The following is a 19059-nucleotide window of genomic DNA, read 5'->3' as shown; positions in this document are numbered from 1 at the left end:
ACGGAGCCTGGCAGTTGAGAGGATAAGTTAACAAGGCGATCAATTTATGCTACTACTAGAATACGTACCTTATTGTTATCCAGGCTGCACTAGCAATACCGAGAAAGAGCAAAGCAATTGTGACAACCGAATAAATTCCGAGCATTAGAAACCACAAGGCGGTACTTGTAGGCTAACAAAATCGTCGAACCTACACCTGCAGCCATTGAAGTTGTCAACATATGCTTCCGCATCCAGAGTAGAAAGGATTCCTTACTTGATCACCGTGGGAGCTTCCCATTTGAGCACGGGGTGCTGCCAATCCCTGACACAAGGTCTCAGTCGGTTCAAGACCTCCCAGCAGCCTTGCAAACGAATCAGGCCAAGAAGAGGACCGGGACGATCCAAACATACTTGTACTCTACAAGTGCAGGCATGTTGAAAATAAGAATTTGTGTAAAATTGTATAAAAACAATAAAAAGCGAGTGTCGTAGAAATGTTAGGATAACAGTTAGAAAACGAAAGAGAAGAAGAGAAGAATGGGTTTCGAGGGAGCAGGCAGGAAGCTCGGTGGGAAGACCCCCTTTATATCTTTTTGAGAAAGGAGACTGGAATCTGACACCAGTGAATAGAAACAGGTGGTTCCTTGGTCAAAGCCCTTGTGGTGAATGAAGATGGGAGTGATTGTGAATGTTTGGAGATGAGAAAAACGAGACCTTGGAGGGTGATGCTGGCCGCTGTGTACGGAGCAGTGCTCGCCTTCCCTTTCGGGAAGTATGACATGTCTCAGGCCGGGGCGGGGGCTGCTATAATCCATGACGTGATCGAGGAACACATAAACAGCAAGACCTATCTTGCATTTTGACGTATGCATTCACTGAGCCTTGCTATCTACATAAGGAGCGAATTAAACTGTCGTTGGGCAGATTTGTACTTCTACGGGCTCAGTGAGCACCCAAATGCGTCTTCTTGCGGACACTGCACTATGTAATTCATAGTTCACTGAGTAAATGCAAAGGCGGACAGGCCTAAGTCCAAATTAAACGTATATATTCAAGGATCCACGATCATAATATACATCACCATCAGTGACCGTGTCATGAAATCATCAGACGAGAACTAGTCGGACTGTTTCATTAATAGGCTATAGGCACAGTCACCTTTATTTGCCAGAGATATGCCCAAGCGACAATTAAGCCTCGTCCGCGTCGGCGATCTTCTCGATGACATGTCCATCGGGCTGGACAACAACCTTGTCGACCTGGAGCGAGGCCTTGACGGGCTTGGGCTGCTGGTAGACCCACTCGAGTTCCTCGAGCGTTCGGCCCTGCGATTCGACACTATTCCGGTCAGACTAGCTTTTACGGCTTTACGGCAAAGGAAGGACATACCCAAACAGATACCAGCAGAGAGACTCGAACAAGTCCCATCCGACGAAAATCCAAAAGTAGTGGGTGGAGATATTCTGCAGACCGATGGGACTGGCGAACTGGCTGACGAAACTGATGCAGCTGACCATGAAACCGGACAGGGCGAGACCCTTGGCACGAGTGGTAGTTTCGAGGGCCTCGGCGGGAATGACACCCTGCAGGGGGGTATAGGTGAAGGAGAAGACGATGTTGAAGAGGTAGTAGAAGGCGACGGCGGCCTGGCCGTAGGTTTTGTTGATGTTGCCGGTGGCGGTCTGCGTGATCAGGGGCTCGGAGATACCGGCGTTGATGGCCATTGTGATGGCACAAGCTAAAGAGTCAGTGGCGACTCAGCAGTTGAAGCGGGGAGAGAACGTACCAAAAGTACCCCAGATCAGAACCTTTCGACGGGGCATGCGATCGGTAAGGGACACGGCGGTCAGAGCGCCGATGGCGGAAACGATAGAGTTGATCAAGTTCATGAGCAGCTGCATGGAGCTGGAGGTGTAACCCAGGGTGTTGTAGATAGTGGCGTTGAAGTAACCCAGACCGTTACCGGACCACTGACCAAAGACGGAGATCATCATGACCTGGAGGAAACGCCAGCGACCGCTGTGGGTGAAGAAGAATGGGCGGTCTAACCGATCGATCAGTTCCAGCACTAGGTGTTGGTGGATGGAAGCACTTACAATCCCACCATCTCTTGTCGATACCATCCAAACGAATACCCTCTCTCATCTCCTCGATCTCCAGGAGGACCAGGCGGGCATTGCGGTTGCCATTACCATGGTACTTGGTCAGGAAATCGATGGCCGACGCTTCCTGGCCGTGGGCTATCTGCCAACGAGGTGACTCGGGAATGAACCAGATGGAGCAGATGACGATGATGCAGGCAAAGCATTGCAAGATGAAGGGAATACGCCACGAGTAGTCGCTGTCGACGAAGTTGCAGCCGTAGGTAATGGCCGCAGCCGGGATGGAACCACCGAACCAGCCGCAATTGTAGAAACCTACTCGGTTAAGCAATTGATAAGATTTCAGCAGTTCCAAGGCGACTCACCAACAGCACGTCCACGCCAGTGGGGAGGAGAAATCTCAACAGCGTAAGCGGGAGCAGACACGATCATGACCTGGATACCGAAACCAAGAACCAGGCGACCGACGTAGAACTGCGGGAGATGGTTGGAGGTCGCGATAATGATGGAACCGACGATAATGATCCAGGAACCCACGAACATACACTTACGACGACCGAGCCTGTCGGAAATAACGGCACTAAAAGGCGTCGCGGCGATGGAACCACTGCGAATAGAATACATGAGATGGAGCCTCTCAAACAGTCTGTACATAAGAAGACTTACAGGGTGTAGAGGGACGTCACTAGGGAGACCTTAGGACCGTCCAGACCGGTGTGGAAGGTATTCTGATAGTGTTTCATGGCGAGAACCGCTCCCATGAGCGAACCTATCCTCGAATTAGGGTTTTGCTCATCACAAAAGTTGCCAAGTCACACACCATCATAACCGTTGGCGCAAGCGCAGCAGAAGGAGACGAAGATGCAGACTAGCAGTTGTCAGCGTTGTCAACTATCAATTCCAGCGGCAGTGTATTCCAGACGCACAGTACAAGTGAATCGACTCCTTGCTCCATCGGGGAATAGGAGTTTCATTGACGGCGGCATACAACTCGGCCTATTCGACTCTTTCGTCAACTCTGTTGTTCAAGATGGTGTTGGTGGCCGACTGCTGAGGTAACCAACATTGTAAACCTTCCTCGTCTTCGCACCCTTGAGCTTGGCCGCCTCGCCATGACCAACAGGCACGGCAGGCTTGGTCCCGGTGTCGGAGCCGGGCGAGCCATGCTCTACTGAGATGCCGTGCTTCTCATCGGTCGACGACATACTGTCGGTGGTTATCCTCTGAGAATAGGATTGAGTCGACCAGATTGATGTTTCGGATGGAGGGATCAATACGAGAGACGAAAAAGGATCCGTGAATAACTAGGATGGGTGGGACAGCATGAGGTTCTTATAATCCTCCTGGTTTGACCTTTTCGACCGGGGGTGTCACGCACATTGACCACGCCCGATGCTTGTTACCGACGCTGTGGTTGGCACGAGAGATGGAACACACGATGGCTCTGTCCTCTAAAACAAGAGGCAGAGACTTTGGAAAGCCATGAAAAAGCGAGTCAAACTGACCGAAATCTGGAGACTAGTCGTTTTTGTTCGGGAGAGATGCCCGCCTTCCCGGGTTCCCTGCGTGTCAAACTGGGGATGACCCCAGACTCCAGAGCCCAACGTCGGAAATGCAATTCAGCTGGTGGGGAAGGGGAAAGGGCCCCAGTCCACAAATGGTAAGAAGTGGATGACATTGAAAGTCAATCGTGCCACTCCCTCAGCAGAGCTAAGGGATTCTCATAGTCTCAAAGTCTCAGTAGTTGGTCTGGGCTAGCCGAAGTCCACTGCGAATGAGGGCTGCAAGGGGAAAGGAGGCCGCTAGACTGAATAGGTCAAGGCTCGATGCGGAGTCCGCTCCGTGTCGCATTCCATTACGATAAAATACAGCATCTGATTGGCTCATCCGGAATATCTTGCCACTAAGCGAAGGCTGAGATCTGGTTGCACCAATCAGAGGGATGAATTGTAAAACCACGCGAGTAACACAATTCTGGACCCTGGGAACGATCCAACAAGCACGAGATCAGCTGGCAGTGAAGCATGACTGGACTCATCCCCAACATAGTACTGTCTGTATACACTGTCAAGTCTCCAAGGTCCACTCGATTGGGTGAAAAAGCATCCTTGTTGGATTCAAAATTTGCCCTCCCTGACTGAAGCACGGGCCCACTGGCTGCAGCTCCTTCATTTCAAAAGAAAGGCAAAAAGGATGAAATAGCCGTAAATCACAATATGCCACCAATAGCAACCATACCAGCTGTTGCTGCTATTATTCCTCATTCGGTCGGCTGCGTCGCCCTCCGCTCCCCAAACGGCTAGKCTCCGAGCCAAGGCGCTCTAGCAGTAACGGGACCCCTTGGCACGAGTTCTCGCTCAGCAGAGACGACTTGTGGATCAACTCTCAGGGTTTACGGGGAAGACTAGCTTTGGTTAAGACTAATCTGCCGGATTCTTGACAGAGAGAATGATGGATACCTCGGAATCTGCCTCTACCCGACGCTTAACTGTCCCGAGTCTGAGTTTGACGTTATCCTGCGGTAAGAGTGGAGATACCCATCAGTACCTAAGGTAGGTAATCGATAAGGAAATATACCAGTAATCTACAACCGACCACCCTAGTCATTATCAAGCGCCAGATACTGGATCCGCCACGCATATGATTTAATAATCGTCTGACATTATCCCCACTCTGGATCAGGAATGGTCTCGTTAATAGATGACCATAGGGATAATCAGTCATGACGAAGCCTCCACTGACGTTCGACTGATTCGCGCCTGGCAGCTAGCCGAGGTCGTCAGCAGTGGCGCATAACCAGGTTCAACTCACAAGATGGTCATTCTGCAAATCAATTACATACTGCATACGATACTATTAATGCTTTACAGTTCCTAAGCTGCATTTGGTCTCAGAAAGCTGGAAACGAACAGATCTTGCTTGCACAACTGACCTCTTTTTCCCGAAACAGCAATAACTACCGACAAATTATCTTCAGTCCCGTTCCCTAACGGGTCATCTCGCTTATCCAAGCTCAAAAAATGTTTCCATTGACCATCAGACTAGCTTCGTTGACTGCCCAACACTGTGCTATTCGGCCGTGGTCGATTGGCCTCTAAGCGCCKAAATGCACGAGTAAGCCTTGTCGAGGTCAATGTGGCTGGGTGCGGTCGATTCCTTGACTGGTGAACAGAGATGCCAAGATTCCGATTGCCATATCAAGCAAACAGTGTTCGCCAGTGAAGAGGAGATCGTGGCCAACTTCTAAAAGGTCGACGAACGGGATAATTTGTCTGAACTCACGACCAGCACCCTTATCGAAGCACCAAACGCGACCAATGGTCAATGCAATAGCATATGCACTGTAATCTGACCTGTACAAGACCGCAACTGACCGTTCATTAGTGAAAGCCCCAACACAGCATGGGAGCAAGCATCAATTTGTCCTAGCTCCGGTAACTCGGCCCGTCCATTTTCAGTTTGGTTGCGAATGCCGAGCACTTAATGAACTCATTTAACATACGCTCTGTCTACAATGGTTCTGGCACCGACGGCGTGGCTCAGCCTCTTTTCTTGAATTGTCGACGGGGAGCTCGAGCTCAGCTCCAGAACGCCAAGTTGGGGTGCAGTGCATCGTAAGCGCATCTCGATCGGTCGTTACTGACTGAATCTGGCAGATAATTTGCGCATGGCTGTTATCTATCATATTCCCAATGTGTGTTATGCCATGTGCTTCCCATGGATTTCCCTCGGAGCTATGAACTCGCCCGTGCATGGCTAACCCAACCGTTTTGGTTCATGCGGGGTAATCAGACTGCTGTCGATGGAGTCCTCCATAGTTCTCGATCCGTTGGGATGAAGTTTTGATGCTGTCCTCCCGAGAATGGATCTCGGTGAGGATTCCTCTGCCCCCTAACTGAGGCAGTTAGGCTGAAGCGGCCAGTTCGATGTCATGAACCCCTTATCCTTACAGAGGATGTCCCACTGATCTTTCTTCGCTGCAGCTAGCTACTTTCCACGACATCAGATGCCTCCTCTCTCGACTTCCCGTCCCGTACTCGGCGGCTCCTATCCCCTCTCCGGCTATCTTCTCCAGACAGTAAGATAACCAGGTACCACCTCCGCGACGAACCATCCCCTCTTCCACAACGTCGCTGACCAACCCAGAAGCAAAACTATCTCCCATTGTCCTTGCAACCACTTGTACGTACGAAGGTCAAGTACACATATCTCCCCGGCCTACCTTTGTGAATGAGCCCTCCGCCTCACACGACGATAGGTTTCTGGGGAAGCATAGCTATGAAGTGAACGCCTAGCCAGGTGATGCGGCTCTAGTGGGAGCCGCGCCGGAATCAGTATAGGCGGGGTACTGCTACCGTAGACGCTGATACTGGAGTATAGTGGAGCCGAGATTCAAGTGAGACGGCATTCGCGGAGTGTCCCATATTACGAGGTCGGGGACGCACAGCACATCTTGTAAGTCGCACACGGGGTGCACGCCCTACCTGACTGCATACTCCGTAATCTTCAATTGCCTCGTCATGAGGTAGATGATATACGATGGGTCAAGTTGTGCTACCTCTGCTCGGTACAGAGATTTTACCCATGAGATTTAGAACTAGTGCCGTTGCTGCATATTAGATCATGACCAAGACAAGGAACTGAGCGAATGGCTCATACTGCCCTCAGTTCTGCTACGGGTTCCAGGACGAAAAATAGCCTCGCGGACAAAGACGAGAAGAAAAACGCTTGAGGTCTCCGGAGGTTGTAAATGTCCATGCTTCAATCACTTTCGCATTGACGTTAAAAAGCATTCTAAACTCGAATCTCTACATGGTTGCTTATCACTTGCTCCCCGAAGATAGCAGCAGTTGCAGAGCTTTATCTTGTTGTAGGAGCATAATGATACGCGTCTGGAATGAATGCATGGAAGATTATCTGAGCGGTCATTCTGCTATAGCTCTTCATGGTTCGAGACTACATATGAATTGAAGACTTGAAATATGAAGGACAAACAAAATCTATATGCATAACACCGGGGAGTATCACATATCCAAAACATGACCGGAAAACGCCACCTTCAAGACCAATGAACAAGATCGCAGTCTATGAGCTCTTACCCGTCTCAACAAAATACGTGCCTGAAGGGAGAACAAATTTAATCGGCTCGGGCACCTTAACCGGAGGATCCTGCGTCCTGATCTAGTCAGCTAAGTTCTTTGAGTACAAGAGGGCGACTCACTTGACGACAGGCCATCCATCCTTGTACTCGAGATAATGCCAGCCCAGCTGAGTATCCTTTAAACATGTCAGCCAAGTTCAAGCATCATCAACAACAATATACGTACGCTTTCCTTAAACCCTATCGATCCGTTGACTACCGGACAGTCAGCAACTGAAGCTCGTCTCTCGCCAGGGGATGGAAACTCACAAAAGTGATGGTAGAGGATATCCCCTCGCTGGCCATTGCCTGGTAACACGCCCACGCCACCCGGCGCGTAGAGGTTGCCGTTGTTCGACCCATAAATCTTCTCTCCATACCCGTCGAGAAGCTTCTTGCCTGATTTATCCACAAACGGACCGGTTACGCTCTCTGACCGACCGACTCGGATACGATATCTGATTAATCGTCAGTACTGCCGTAAGTAAAATCGAAGAGTAACTTACTCCTCTCCCTTGAGCGGAAACCCTTTATTAACCATCTGGCAACAGATCCCCTGACTAAACCAGAGATAATAGTACGGCGCATGATACGACATGTACGCTCCCTCTTGCGGTCTCCAGTTCCCAGGCATGTAACTCAGGTGCGTTGCATCCGGTTTGTTTTCATTCTTAACGGACAGCTTGCCGTCCTTGTCCACCTGCAACGGCAGACTGTAGATATCATCCCAGTAGCTCCCGTAGATGAGATACGGCTGTCCGCTCTTCTCATCAACCTGAAACGCAGGATCAATTGCATTCGTGTTCTTGTACGGCGCGATCTGCGAACGTTCCCCGGAACCCGTGTTGATCAGTGCGCCGTGGTCCGTCCACTCCTTTTCCAGGTCGGAGGTAGACGCATACCCGATGGCACTATCCTGGCTGCCGCTCTGGCTGATGGCGTAGAAGCAGTAGAATGTGCCTTTGTATTTTGTGACGGTTGGTGCCCAAGGCCGATTGTTGTTCTGTTTGTTGATCACGCTGGCTTTGCTCAATACCGTACCGACTTGTGTCCATGGTCCCGAGATGCTCGAGGCCTTCCAGTAGGGGATGTGGATGCCTCCTTTGAATAGGTAGAGGGTGTCCTTTTCCTCGATGATGTTGGGGTCGTGGACTTGCAGGTTTCCGCTGTTCGGCACGGGGAAGTCGTTGGAGAAGGTGAAGATCTTGTTAATATCGTTGGCGGTTGGATTGATGATACGTTGGCCGTTTCGCGGGATAACGGCCGCGAGGGACCGAGAGAGCAGCGTTAGAGATAGAAGTAGTTGTTGTAGAATCATCGTGATGGTAAGAATAATGCTTGATGTGTACGCAATTACTGATTTATACCATGTCAAGGGTAGTATTTATATACAATTGTATATCTTAATTCTACGTATAAGCCGCTACCTCCAGCTCAAGGCTGATTCCACTGCTGTGGCTCATCTGTTGGTACTTGGTATCCAACACCAACCACGTTGGTCACGATATGGTTCATTGCCGATCCGTGCTAAGCTCACAGCCCTCTGTTGATCATTGGTGGCAGTTTTCTGTTCATTGAGCCAAATACAGCCGCTTCAGGGTCCAAGCAGCCTTGTCGGCCCCCACAACAACCCTAGCATCGCCCCACAACGAACTTAAATCTGTAGTAGTAAATGCCTTGCGCTCTATAGCGTGCTATTAATAGCACACTTGCATCCGTCAATTAAAGCCACTCTGGGGCATATACTCAATGATAGAAGCAACATGAAATTGTCTGGTACGTAGACACACCACTTTTAGGGCACAGAAATCAATACACAAGTCGAAGCTAATATGCAACAATTTTATCGATGAGGTTGGGCACAGAAATCACCGTTCCCTATATTTCACAACGGAAGATAGACAATCTGAATTGGGTTATTTTGAAGTTTTCGAACTCAAGGCATTATCTTGGCCCCAAACTGCGCCGTCGGGTAGACTGTACGAGATCGCCTCTGAGAACGAAGAGATAATAAGACGGCAAGTCTCTCGAATTGGTCTACTCAAAAAGTCTTTGCGCTTCCTGTGATAATGCCTTCCTCGCATCCTTGACAACTTTCGTGCAACACAGTGTTGGAGAATTTCGGGCGCAGACGATAGTAGGGACAGTTAATGATGTTTTTCAGGACTCAAAATATGTGGAATATTGCCCAGGCAGCTCACACTGTCGGAAGGTAGCATGTCTACCAGAGAACGTCAATTGGATCGATCCTCAGCTAGGGTATCAACCATTTGCACTGAGCGCACTCGGATGAACCGCATCCAATTAAGCCTTCGCGAGTGGACGATGTACATGTCCCTGTTCTTGGAAAGATCAACCGCTGCGAGCATGGCTTCAAGCATGTGATGCGTTGCCCTACCGTTGCTGCGAGCGGGAATAAGCTGGATGGCCACTGGATGACGTAAATCCAAGCATTACTTAGGTGGTATCATCTGTCCTTTCTTCCGTCTGGATGCTCGTCCCAGGGTTACAATAGATGCCTAAAGACGCATGTGCATGTATGAAAACAATAAAATCGACTGATGCTTAGGCAGACGAATAAATTGGACGTTGACTCACTTGGAGAGAATAAGCCCAAGCGATAATAAAGATGCGCCAGCTAGCTGATGATTTGCAGGGTTCAATCGATCTCAAGGCCCAAGCGTCGGAAATCATTGGATAAGCCCCCTGTTCCATCCATGGTCAAGCCTACCCAGCTGTCAACTCGGAACACCCGAGCCTCGCGTGTGCTAGCATATTTGTCCGACGGGTTGTGGGGGAATCCCGCTCCGGGGTGCACCTGATCTCATTTGATGACTATAAATGATCGCAGTACTGATAGCGAAGAACTTCACATATTCAGAGAAATCAACAGAATTTCACCTGCAGTATGGGCTCCATAACAGCGACCAACTCTAAAACCCATCCACTTGAAGCTCTGGTAGGTAGAACCGCGTAAAAGCTCGGATAAGGCATAGTTCTAACCATCCCATAGCTTGCAATCGGCAGGGAGGAGCGTGAGCCAGTGGAATTGCGAGTCACTGGAACCTTTCCACCACTCCTTGCAGGCACATTTTACCGCAATGGACCCGGCACCCACCGTGTCGACTCGAAAACAGGGTCGTATGCACGCAGTCACTGGTTTGACGGCTTTGCGCAGCTGCATCGATTCCAGATAATTCCCACGGACGACGGCAACTGTCGCGTGCTCTATAACTCTCGATTCCAGGTCGACGCGTTGATGGAAGAAGCACGCCGCACCGGAGATCTCAAGCCCGTCACCTTTGGCCAAAAGAGAGACCCGTGCGAGTCGTTCTTTCACAAGATGAAAACCGTCTTTGAGCCGACTGAATTCATGTCTAATCCACAGATGGTCAATGCGAATGTCACCGTGTTCGCCAACATGCCCGGCATGCTGAAACATGGCCCTGCTGTACCGGCATCCTCGCAATTAAAGTTGCTGACCTGCCTGACTGATGCAAACCAAATCACGCACGCCAATCCGGAGACCCTCGAGCCGATTGCTGCGAGCACACAACAAGAGCTTCACCCGGATCTGAAGGTACTACTCCAGCCCCCCTCTGATTCTTCCACGGCATGTTTGGGACTAATCGCTGAGAAAGGGACCATTCACCTGCGCGCACCCGCAATTCGACCCCAAAACCGGAGATGTATACAATTACAATCTGCACCTAGGCCCTAGAGGCACCTTTCGCATATACCATACTTCGGCCAATACATCCAAAACAGATGTCATTGCCACATTCTCAACAAAGGCAGCCTATATCCACTCCTTCTTCATGACGGAAGACTACATCGTCCTCTGCGTCTGGCCCTCCTACTTCAAAGGCCTCGGGGCCTCCGTTCTCTGGGAGCGCAACATGCTCGACGCAATGAAATTCGATGCTACTGCTCAGGCGCAATGGTTCGTGGTCGACCGCAAGGGCCACCGAGGCGTCGTTGCCAAGTTCGTCAGTCCGCCCTTTTTTGCCTTTCACACGATCAATGCTTTCCAAGAACCGGGAGACAAGAATACCGTGGACATCATCTGTGATGTAGTGCAGTACGCCAACATGGATACCCTGCACCGAACCTACTACCAAGACTTGCTGTCGACCGACGGTAAGATTTCGAATTTCACAGTGAAAAGATCAGAAATACCCACGACCGTCCGCTATCGCCTACCACGAGTACCCATAGAGTCTACTATGAGAACAGTTGCCGCAGCGGAACGAGTCTTTGGATTTGTATCCGGTGAACTCCCAACGATCAACCCGCGATTCGCAACCAAAAGAGCGCGATATCACTATTGCGTCGTCAACCGAGGACACACTTCCTTCTTCGATGCAATCGGCAAGGTCGATCTGGACACGCAAACAGTAAAGTACTGGGGTAGCGAAACGACGCCTCATACGCCCTCTGAGCCGATTTTCATCCCCGACGGCACCGGCGAGGCGGAGGATGCGGGTTATCTGCTTAGTGTGGTCTTGGACGGAGAGACTGGGACAAGTTACCTGGTTTGTCTTGATGCGAGGACGTTGACCGAGGTCGGCAGGGCTGAACACGACCACGCAATTAGTTTTGGGTTGCATGGAAGTCATTATTCCGCGGTTTGAGTGTTATGCAACTGGGTTATATATTAATGCTATTTATTTTCTTAAAGAAGATTGTCGCTTGCCGTAACTGTTAAACGAGGTGTCTCAGTATTTCAAGCCCAGCATATCGAAATTATTAACGGTTCTCCGGACAGGGCAACTCATGTAGACAGTTCTCGTTTAACCTTATGTTCCGTGATGGGTACTCTCTGTGGACTGATCCTGTTTGACACTGAGTATATTCGCTGACACATGTTGACGATGCTTGACACGGTTCGGCTTAACAAAGGCAATCTGAAAAGACATATAAGATCCAGTAGCATAGATCCGCGAGTCTCTTCGATAAACTCAATCAACAGATAGCCATTGTGAACTATAGGGTCTTTGCTTTGACGGCGGGGGCATAGTTTGAAGGAACAGGTTTTTTCAGCCAGGGTAGAAAATACTGACGCAAGAGCTGAAACCAGCGAGTAAACAATGGCAGGTATTCGAGTCGAGTAAACTAAAAGTTGAACTATAAGCGACAAAAGTCACATACATTGGCTACAATCCATACCGTCTCGCCGGTGGACAAACCAAAACCATATAACTTTGGGATCGGCACATCCGGATAGTTCTCCTGAAGCCATGCATAGGATCCTGCTTCACATCGGATTATCTCATCGCAATTGCCTGGTCTGAAACTCTCGCCGACGCGGATACGGTAATGGAAACCGCATAAGAACGCGCTCGTCCCAACTGGCTATCGTAATGGGGACGCAGACATTGAAGCTGCCATAAAGCCAACTTTCCATGTCTGCCACATGGCATTCAGAGGATGATCCCAGGCCAAGATGGTGAGTAACAGCAGCTTTCATCCATTCGCGTTTGTCATGAAGCTGAGCAAAGAATCTAGTTTGCTCAGAGAAGTATCCGAGCTGATGGAGAATATTCAATTCTTCGCCCTTGGCATCTGAGTATGTTATCTTTCTTCGAAGAAGCTGTCTCGTTTTAGGCATTACGACGAATGTCAGGAAAGAAGTCGATGTTGATTGACGATTCAGGGGATACGCCTACATATCACAAGTCACGTGTTCCAGCGCCCTGTTGACATATGGCTCACCAATCAAAGTTCATAACTAGTGTACTATATGCTGATCAATATCACGATGGTGAGGATGGGCATCTCAATCCTTGATGCTGACAGAACCTTAAATGATGTAATCCTGGAGAGGATAGCAACATCAGATTTATTATTTGCTTTTTAAAAGGCACCAGAACAAGTTTGATACATGACACTTGATGCTGTTTTTGAGTGGCGCCAGGATCCTTGCTCAATCACATCCTGTGAATGCACTGTACTGCACTGCACTGCCACATAGTCCGGCAAGCTCAGCCTTGCCAGTCTCATTCACTAATACTTGAGATTATTTCTCAGACCTGTCCGCTTAAACCTCACATCACCATTCCTCTGTTGTATACTTGAAGTCTTCGATCTATGCGCGAGCTTGCGACCTTACTGTGAAACAGTTTCAGTCGGCCATAAGGATAGACCACTATGGCTGAGAACCTGGGTGTTGTAGGGAGTGCGATCAGCATTTTACAATTGGTGGAGCAGACGATCCAAACGATAAACCGTGTGCGAGCTCTGCGGGCTTTTATGGGAACAGTTTCAGATGACCTGGAGGAGTTTCTTGATGATATTGAGATCGTGCAAAAGATCCTGATGACACTGACGCCAGAGATGCTCGACGCGCTCAGTGTGCCATTGATAGAGCGCCGATTGCAGAGATTCCAGGCAGACTTGACCGTATTTGCAGCTGTGGTACAAACCGAGCGGGACCGTGTTGCAAATAAAAGACTCGCAAAGTTCAAGCTATTTTTGAAAAAGGAAAAACTGCAGAAACAGAGGGACAGCCTCGAAAATATCAGGCACACACTGATATTACTTCAGCAAACTTACTTCAGGTCAGTAGATATGCTCTGTGTATCCTTGCAAGTCCTGATGCTTCGCGCTTCTGGCATACTGAGTGATCTATATCATAGTGCCCATGTCCGAAATTTGCGTTTGATAGAGAATTCTGCAAGTAATGCTCCGACGAACACAGCAATTATGCAAGCGTCAAGTGATTGTCAGCAGCTGGAGTAGTAAGTTGACATGAAATATGAGTCCAAAGCTCAAAGCCGACCCGCGACAGCAATCCTCGACGGCCAAAAAAACTTCAGCACACATACGCCTGTGGGACCCGAAAGAATAGAAACTTCTCGTTCCGCACACCCCTTTTGTTTGTCGACAAGTTCTGGAATCTGAACATCACTGAAATCAACTCAGGCTGGAACTTCGGCATTCGGTCATACAACGTCATACCGGACAACTCTGCAATCATTCACCACTGTCAGTCTGGCAACATTGAAGAAATTCAACGACTGTTTGACAATCGTCTTGCGTCTCCCTTCGACTGCGATGAGGATGGATGGTCGTTGCTCCACGTATGTATAGTATTAGGCACTACTCCTCACATCTGTATTTGATCTAATCAGGTCGACAGTGGGCCGTTGGCTGTGGCCAACTAGAAGTTTGCAAGTTCCTATTGCAGAATGGTGCCGATCCTACCGTGAGGGATGGCATAGGACAGTAGGTCGCCTAAGTGCCACCACTGCAAAGTGAAACTTACTGAAGACATGCAGGACCGCTTTGGAGTTTAGCACCTACTATCGGTGGATGGCTGACCCGCAGAATCTGGAGGACCTAGACCGCACTGTCAATCTTTATCGCCTGCTTCTCACGGACAATGAAGATGTGCTGCTTGAGAAGCCCGAGAGTACATTCGTTGGACGGGTTTGGTTTCAAGGACCCCCTGGAGCCCTTAGACTGATCCAGGAGTCTTTGTTCGTTAACTACGCTTCGCTACCTATTGAACTTCGTTTCAGACGAGCGATGTCCCTAGAGGCCTGGAATTTCGGGAGCCCCGGCCCAGAAATGCTTCGTGTCGCAATGGGAGGGGATAGCATTGACTCTACTGCCTATCACCTAACCGACGAGGATGGAACAACCTTGCTGTGTAAAGTCGTGGCGCTCATGGCGGTGGATATTGCACATTCAAGGGAAGACAACATATCTGGTTGGCGTGAGATACTCCGGGAGGCACTCCAGGCCGGGGCAGATCTGTGCCAGATATCAACGCAGCACGGCTATTCCCACACGCCCTTGATGATGTCTTTCGATTTTTACGCAGTTCACCTCGGCGGAATAAGGCGAGCAAGGTATAATTTCCACCAGATACTCCAGCGTTGGGCGCTCGAGCTGCAGGCGGCAGGTGTTGATCTAGCTGCTTACGGAGCTAAGGAAAGTGCACTTTGGAAGTCTGGTGCCGTTGACTCTTCTTTCAAAGTCTTTATGTGGTCTTTACGTAAGGATCCGTTCTACCACAATCAATCGGAAGAATATGGAGAGTGGTTGGAGGTTCACCTGTTCTCCTTGAGCTACGGTCCTAATCCGGAGGATTGGCATGTATGGTTCGATAACCCGGTGGACGAGGTGGTGGGTGAGTTCTGGGAGATGATGGAAAGGGAGGAGGAAATTATGCCAGGCACATGGGTGGAATGATCACTCGGGCAGGAATGGTGCTTAGGCCGCGCGGTCTTCCTCCTCAATCACCTAATGTAATACGATACTGTATGATGCATTAAGATGGAACTATTGGAGTAGACATGGAAAACTTCACGAGCCTTGTCAGCACAGATCCAAGGCGTTCCAGTCAACGGTATTAATTCGGAGATACGTCCATATGAACTCATATAATGTTGCCCTTCATTAGTACAAATACACGCAATTTGATCGAGTTGAATACCTCATTGCAGCCATTTGTCTGTCAAGTACCCCGTCACAAAAGCATAGACAGCCTTGTGTAGTATATCGATGACCTGCTCATTGACTGGCCACGTCCTACAGATTCGTCAGTAATTGTACGAGAATGAACGCCAATGCGCATGGATACGAACCAAGGAGGAGCGCCGACTCCCGTCCAATTCTCCAGTGTTTGATCAATCGTCAACCGCACACCGATGAACATAAAGTCGGCAAACGGTCCCCGAATACCGTTGATGCTCATAAATGCTCGAATGACGGCCGCAACTGCTCCCTGCCCGTAATGCATGGCCATGTTCAGTCCCCAGCGTTCGTTGTCCGGCCGGGCAGGCAAGGCCAGTAGTCGCTCTAGCGTGTGGCCGGGGACATATGAGCTGGGCCGTCCAGTAAAGAATTGTTCGATTTTCTCTCCGACGGTCATACTTTCTTCGGTTAGATTCATTTCAGAATTCGGGGGAGGTGACATACGCTGCTACGCCGAGCAGCCMTGCGCCGCAGCCATAAAGGACCCATGTTCCCACGGGGATCGAGGGGCGGCCTGGTCGCTGAGGATCAGTGGTTCGACGCGACGACATGGTAAGTATATATTTTAACCGATATTTATTCTATTCGAAAAGAGATGTTCAAGTAGTGAGATTGTGGGATGAGTTGTTATAGAGGCAATCCAAGATTCCTCGATGAGGTGCCTGAGTTATGTCATAATGGCGACACAACTTGGCAGCATCGTGAGATCCGCTATTTAACCATCATTTTCTGATAAGCTCTGACAGCTTTATAAGCTTAGATATTCTAGAGTATAATGTATGCAGTTTCATAAAAAAGCTTAATCAAACTATTTTTAGAAATATTGGTGCATCACGTTATATCATTATAGGTTGGACTTGAATCGGCGCATCATGGCCTTGAGGCATTAGCTAATGTTCCCCATTCACCTTAATGTCTTCATGTTAAGTATAGTGAAGGCTATTAGCTCTATAATAACAACTAAAATCATGTCGCTATCGGAACTTCCCGTAACCAGGTAGATCCCATTCACTAGATAGGGCTGTCTATCTAATCTATACATTCACTTTTGCCATATGAAAGATGTATATAATCTCCTCATTACCCCTGCTATTTCTTGTGCTCTCTCATCAGCAACAGTCTTACTGCTAGACAAAAAGTGTGTCATCAAAGTAACTTAGTACATGTACCTTGCATTACGAAGCCCCTCCTATTACCTATTGACAGGATGGATCAGATCCTCTTGGCTAGCATGCTCCTAATACTGCTGGTTATTGCAGCAATTGCTCGCCTTAGATCGCAGATTAGCAGGAGGTGGTAAGCCGATACATCTATCCTGTCAAAGACCATCGTATAATACCAAGGCTGACTTCTACTGGAGGACTCAAATATCCCGTCTGCGTGCTCAGCTCCTCCTGATTCTGGGGCTTTCTGGCCAGAAGGCTAAGCCCCTGCAACGGCTGTTGCAAATGCACTTGCTCGACGCACGACATATGCCCTTATTTTCGTTAAATCAACTATTTCCTTGAACATGTCAAATCCTGGGTGTTGTAGGGAGCGCGATCAGCATTTTACAATAGGTGGAGCAGGCGATCCAAACGATAAACCGTGTGCGAGCTCTGCGGGCTTCTGCAGTACCTCGGCGACAGAAGAACTATATCTTGCTCCGTTGCTTTGTTGAAGCCGCACGGATGGCTTTAGTCGAAACCTGGTCTTGTGGTTGGTACATTTCACGGATGAGGTATGTTCATAACCAAATGGGCTATTCTCACGTTGTACACATTCATGCTTGCAATCATACTGATCTATCATCGTACAGCTGTAGACTGGTTTGGATGGCAGACGGAGGCCCAACAGGATGGACCAGAGAGTAATGGCTTCGGGAGCTGACAACGAAGTCAAATGGCTACACAAGGAACCGTCGTCAGTTTGCGTATGATGCAAGTATAAAAGTGCAGTGGTTGGACAATTTGAGCGCCGCCCCTGATCAATGACCTCTTCTGACTGTCGTAGTAGAGGGTCAACAGTCCTTTCCCATTTTGAGCAAAAGAAAGGATATTTGGACTGACATTCTTCCATGTTTTATGCGCTTCCCCCTTTCTCTCAACCTCAGCAACTTTCTGTTCCCAACAGAAGTGACTATTTGGACTTCACGAACCCAGTCGCTGCCTTCAACAATTACAATATGCTATTTCCGCCGCAGTCTTACATAGCCCATCATCACATGTTGGAAAACTGTCATTTCATCACGTTACTATACCCGATTTTCGTACGCCTCCAGATCAGTTATCAGAAATGGCCACCACCATCCAGATGCCTCCCCGGAAGGGGGGTATTGCGGTCGACGGAAACAACTTCATACTCTGTTTTTTCGTCTGTTTTGACCTGTATATCCTCTTCCACTCACCAATCCTGGGCGTGTTTTAATCGCTCTTTTTTGCCTCATGATCATCGCCGTGGCGCAATCGCCGGCCTGGTGGAGTTCGTTCACCATAGCTCTAGGTTAGTTCTGATACTGACTACCTTGACTGTACGACAAGAGGAATAAGGACCATCACCAAATCATTCTGCGTTCGGTAGAGAATTCAGCAAGTAAGGCCCAACAGACACAGCGACTCCGGCAGTTCGGCAACATTAAAGATATCCAACGACTGTTTCACAATCATCTTGCGTCTCCCTTCAACGGCGACGAGCATGGATGGCCGTTGCTCTATGTATGTATAGTATTAGGTACTGCTCCTCACATCTACATTTGACCTAATCAGGTCGACAGATGGACGTTGGCTGTGGCCAACTAGACGTTTGCAAGTTCCTATTGCAGAACGGTGCCGATCCTACAGCTAGAAGTGGCTTTGGAGCGTACACAGCGGCAGTTCGGGCTGTCCCATACACAAAGGCTGCACATGTGTGCCTGAGGGCAAACCCTCCTCGTCTGATGATGGCAACGACAACGACAACACCACCACCACCACTACAATTACGACTTCAACAATGAAACCGACAACGGCAGTACGACGAGGAGGGTATGAAATCACGAAGACATGATGAAAGTTAAGGCTATATATTTTCGCAGATGAAAGGCCAAGCTTCCGATTTGTATATCTATTTCGTTCTTGCTTCGGCAACTTTTCGCCAGATTCACGTCATCTATCAATGCCTCCCAAGGTGCCACAATGAGTACAAGTTGTTGTATCCAGGGCGACGATGAGTGACTAAACGGTTTGGCATCAACGACTGCAACTAATTTATCTGCTTTTCTGTGGCTGTACAGTTTTCGGCATTCAGACTTCATGTCCAACTGCTTATCCGGGATTCTGTGCAACTGCTTGGAAGAGATCGGTCTTTGAGGAATGAGGGTTGATACAAATGAGC

General features: G+C 49.0%; 5 protein-coding genes across 5 annotated transcripts; 2 read left to right on the top strand and 3 right to left on the bottom strand.

Annotated features, from left to right (window-relative positions):
- Window positions 1-1172: 1172 nt before the first annotated feature.
- On the bottom strand, window positions 1173-3289 carry Asppvi_002119 (putative MFS lactose permease; the record flags this gene model as incomplete). Its single annotated transcript, XM_043298112.1, has 9 exons — window positions 1173-1320; window positions 1372-1720; window positions 1769-2026; window positions 2079-2399; window positions 2450-2691; window positions 2751-2853; window positions 2905-2952; window positions 3011-3080; window positions 3149-3289. 9 exons carry the CDS (start codon window positions 3287-3289, stop codon window positions 1173-1175), a joined length of 1680 nt encoding a protein of 559 aa, XP_043154047.1.
- Window positions 3290-7169: 3880 nt separating this feature from the next.
- Asppvi_002118 (putative endo-arabinanase) lies at window positions 7170-8542 on the bottom strand (the record flags this gene model as incomplete). Its single annotated transcript, XM_043298111.1, has 5 exons — window positions 7170-7260; window positions 7306-7361; window positions 7412-7440; window positions 7495-7682; window positions 7731-8542. 5 exons carry the CDS (start codon window positions 8540-8542, stop codon window positions 7170-7172), a joined length of 1176 nt encoding a protein of 391 aa, XP_043154046.1.
- A 1590-nt stretch (window positions 8543-10132) lies between these two features.
- Window positions 10133-11858, top strand: Asppvi_002117 (putative dioxygenase; the record flags this gene model as incomplete). Its single annotated transcript, XM_043298110.1, has 3 exons — window positions 10133-10183; window positions 10238-10804; window positions 10866-11858. The coding sequence occupies 3 exons, from the start codon at window positions 10133-10135 to the stop codon at window positions 11856-11858; spliced, it is 1611 nt and encodes a 536-aa protein (XP_043154045.1).
- A 1516-nt stretch (window positions 11859-13374) lies between these two features.
- Window positions 13375-15423, top strand: Asppvi_002116 (ankyrin repeat domain-containing protein; the record flags this gene model as incomplete). Its single annotated transcript, XM_043298109.1, has 4 exons — window positions 13375-13784; window positions 13994-14306; window positions 14366-14451; window positions 14505-15423. The coding sequence occupies 4 exons, from the start codon at window positions 13375-13377 to the stop codon at window positions 15421-15423; spliced, it is 1728 nt and encodes a 575-aa protein (XP_043154044.1).
- A 245-nt stretch (window positions 15424-15668) lies between these two features.
- On the bottom strand, window positions 15669-16259 carry Asppvi_002115 (uncharacterized protein; the record flags this gene model as incomplete). Its single annotated transcript, XM_043298108.1, has 3 exons — window positions 15669-15762; window positions 15819-16106; window positions 16153-16259. 3 exons carry the CDS (start codon window positions 16257-16259, stop codon window positions 15669-15671), a joined length of 489 nt encoding a protein of 162 aa, XP_043154043.1.
- Between the last annotated feature and the right edge of the window lie 2800 nt (window positions 16260-19059).

This window comes from Aspergillus pseudoviridinutans (assembly GCF_018340605.1).
Source record: "Aspergillus pseudoviridinutans IFM 55266 DNA, scaffold_2, whole genome shotgun sequence".
NCBI classification, from domain to species: Eukaryota; Fungi; Ascomycota; class Eurotiomycetes; order Eurotiales; family Aspergillaceae; genus Aspergillus; species Aspergillus pseudoviridinutans.
The sequence above is the reverse complement of the archived record's forward strand: the minus strand, read 5'-3'. Positions and strand labels throughout refer to the sequence as shown.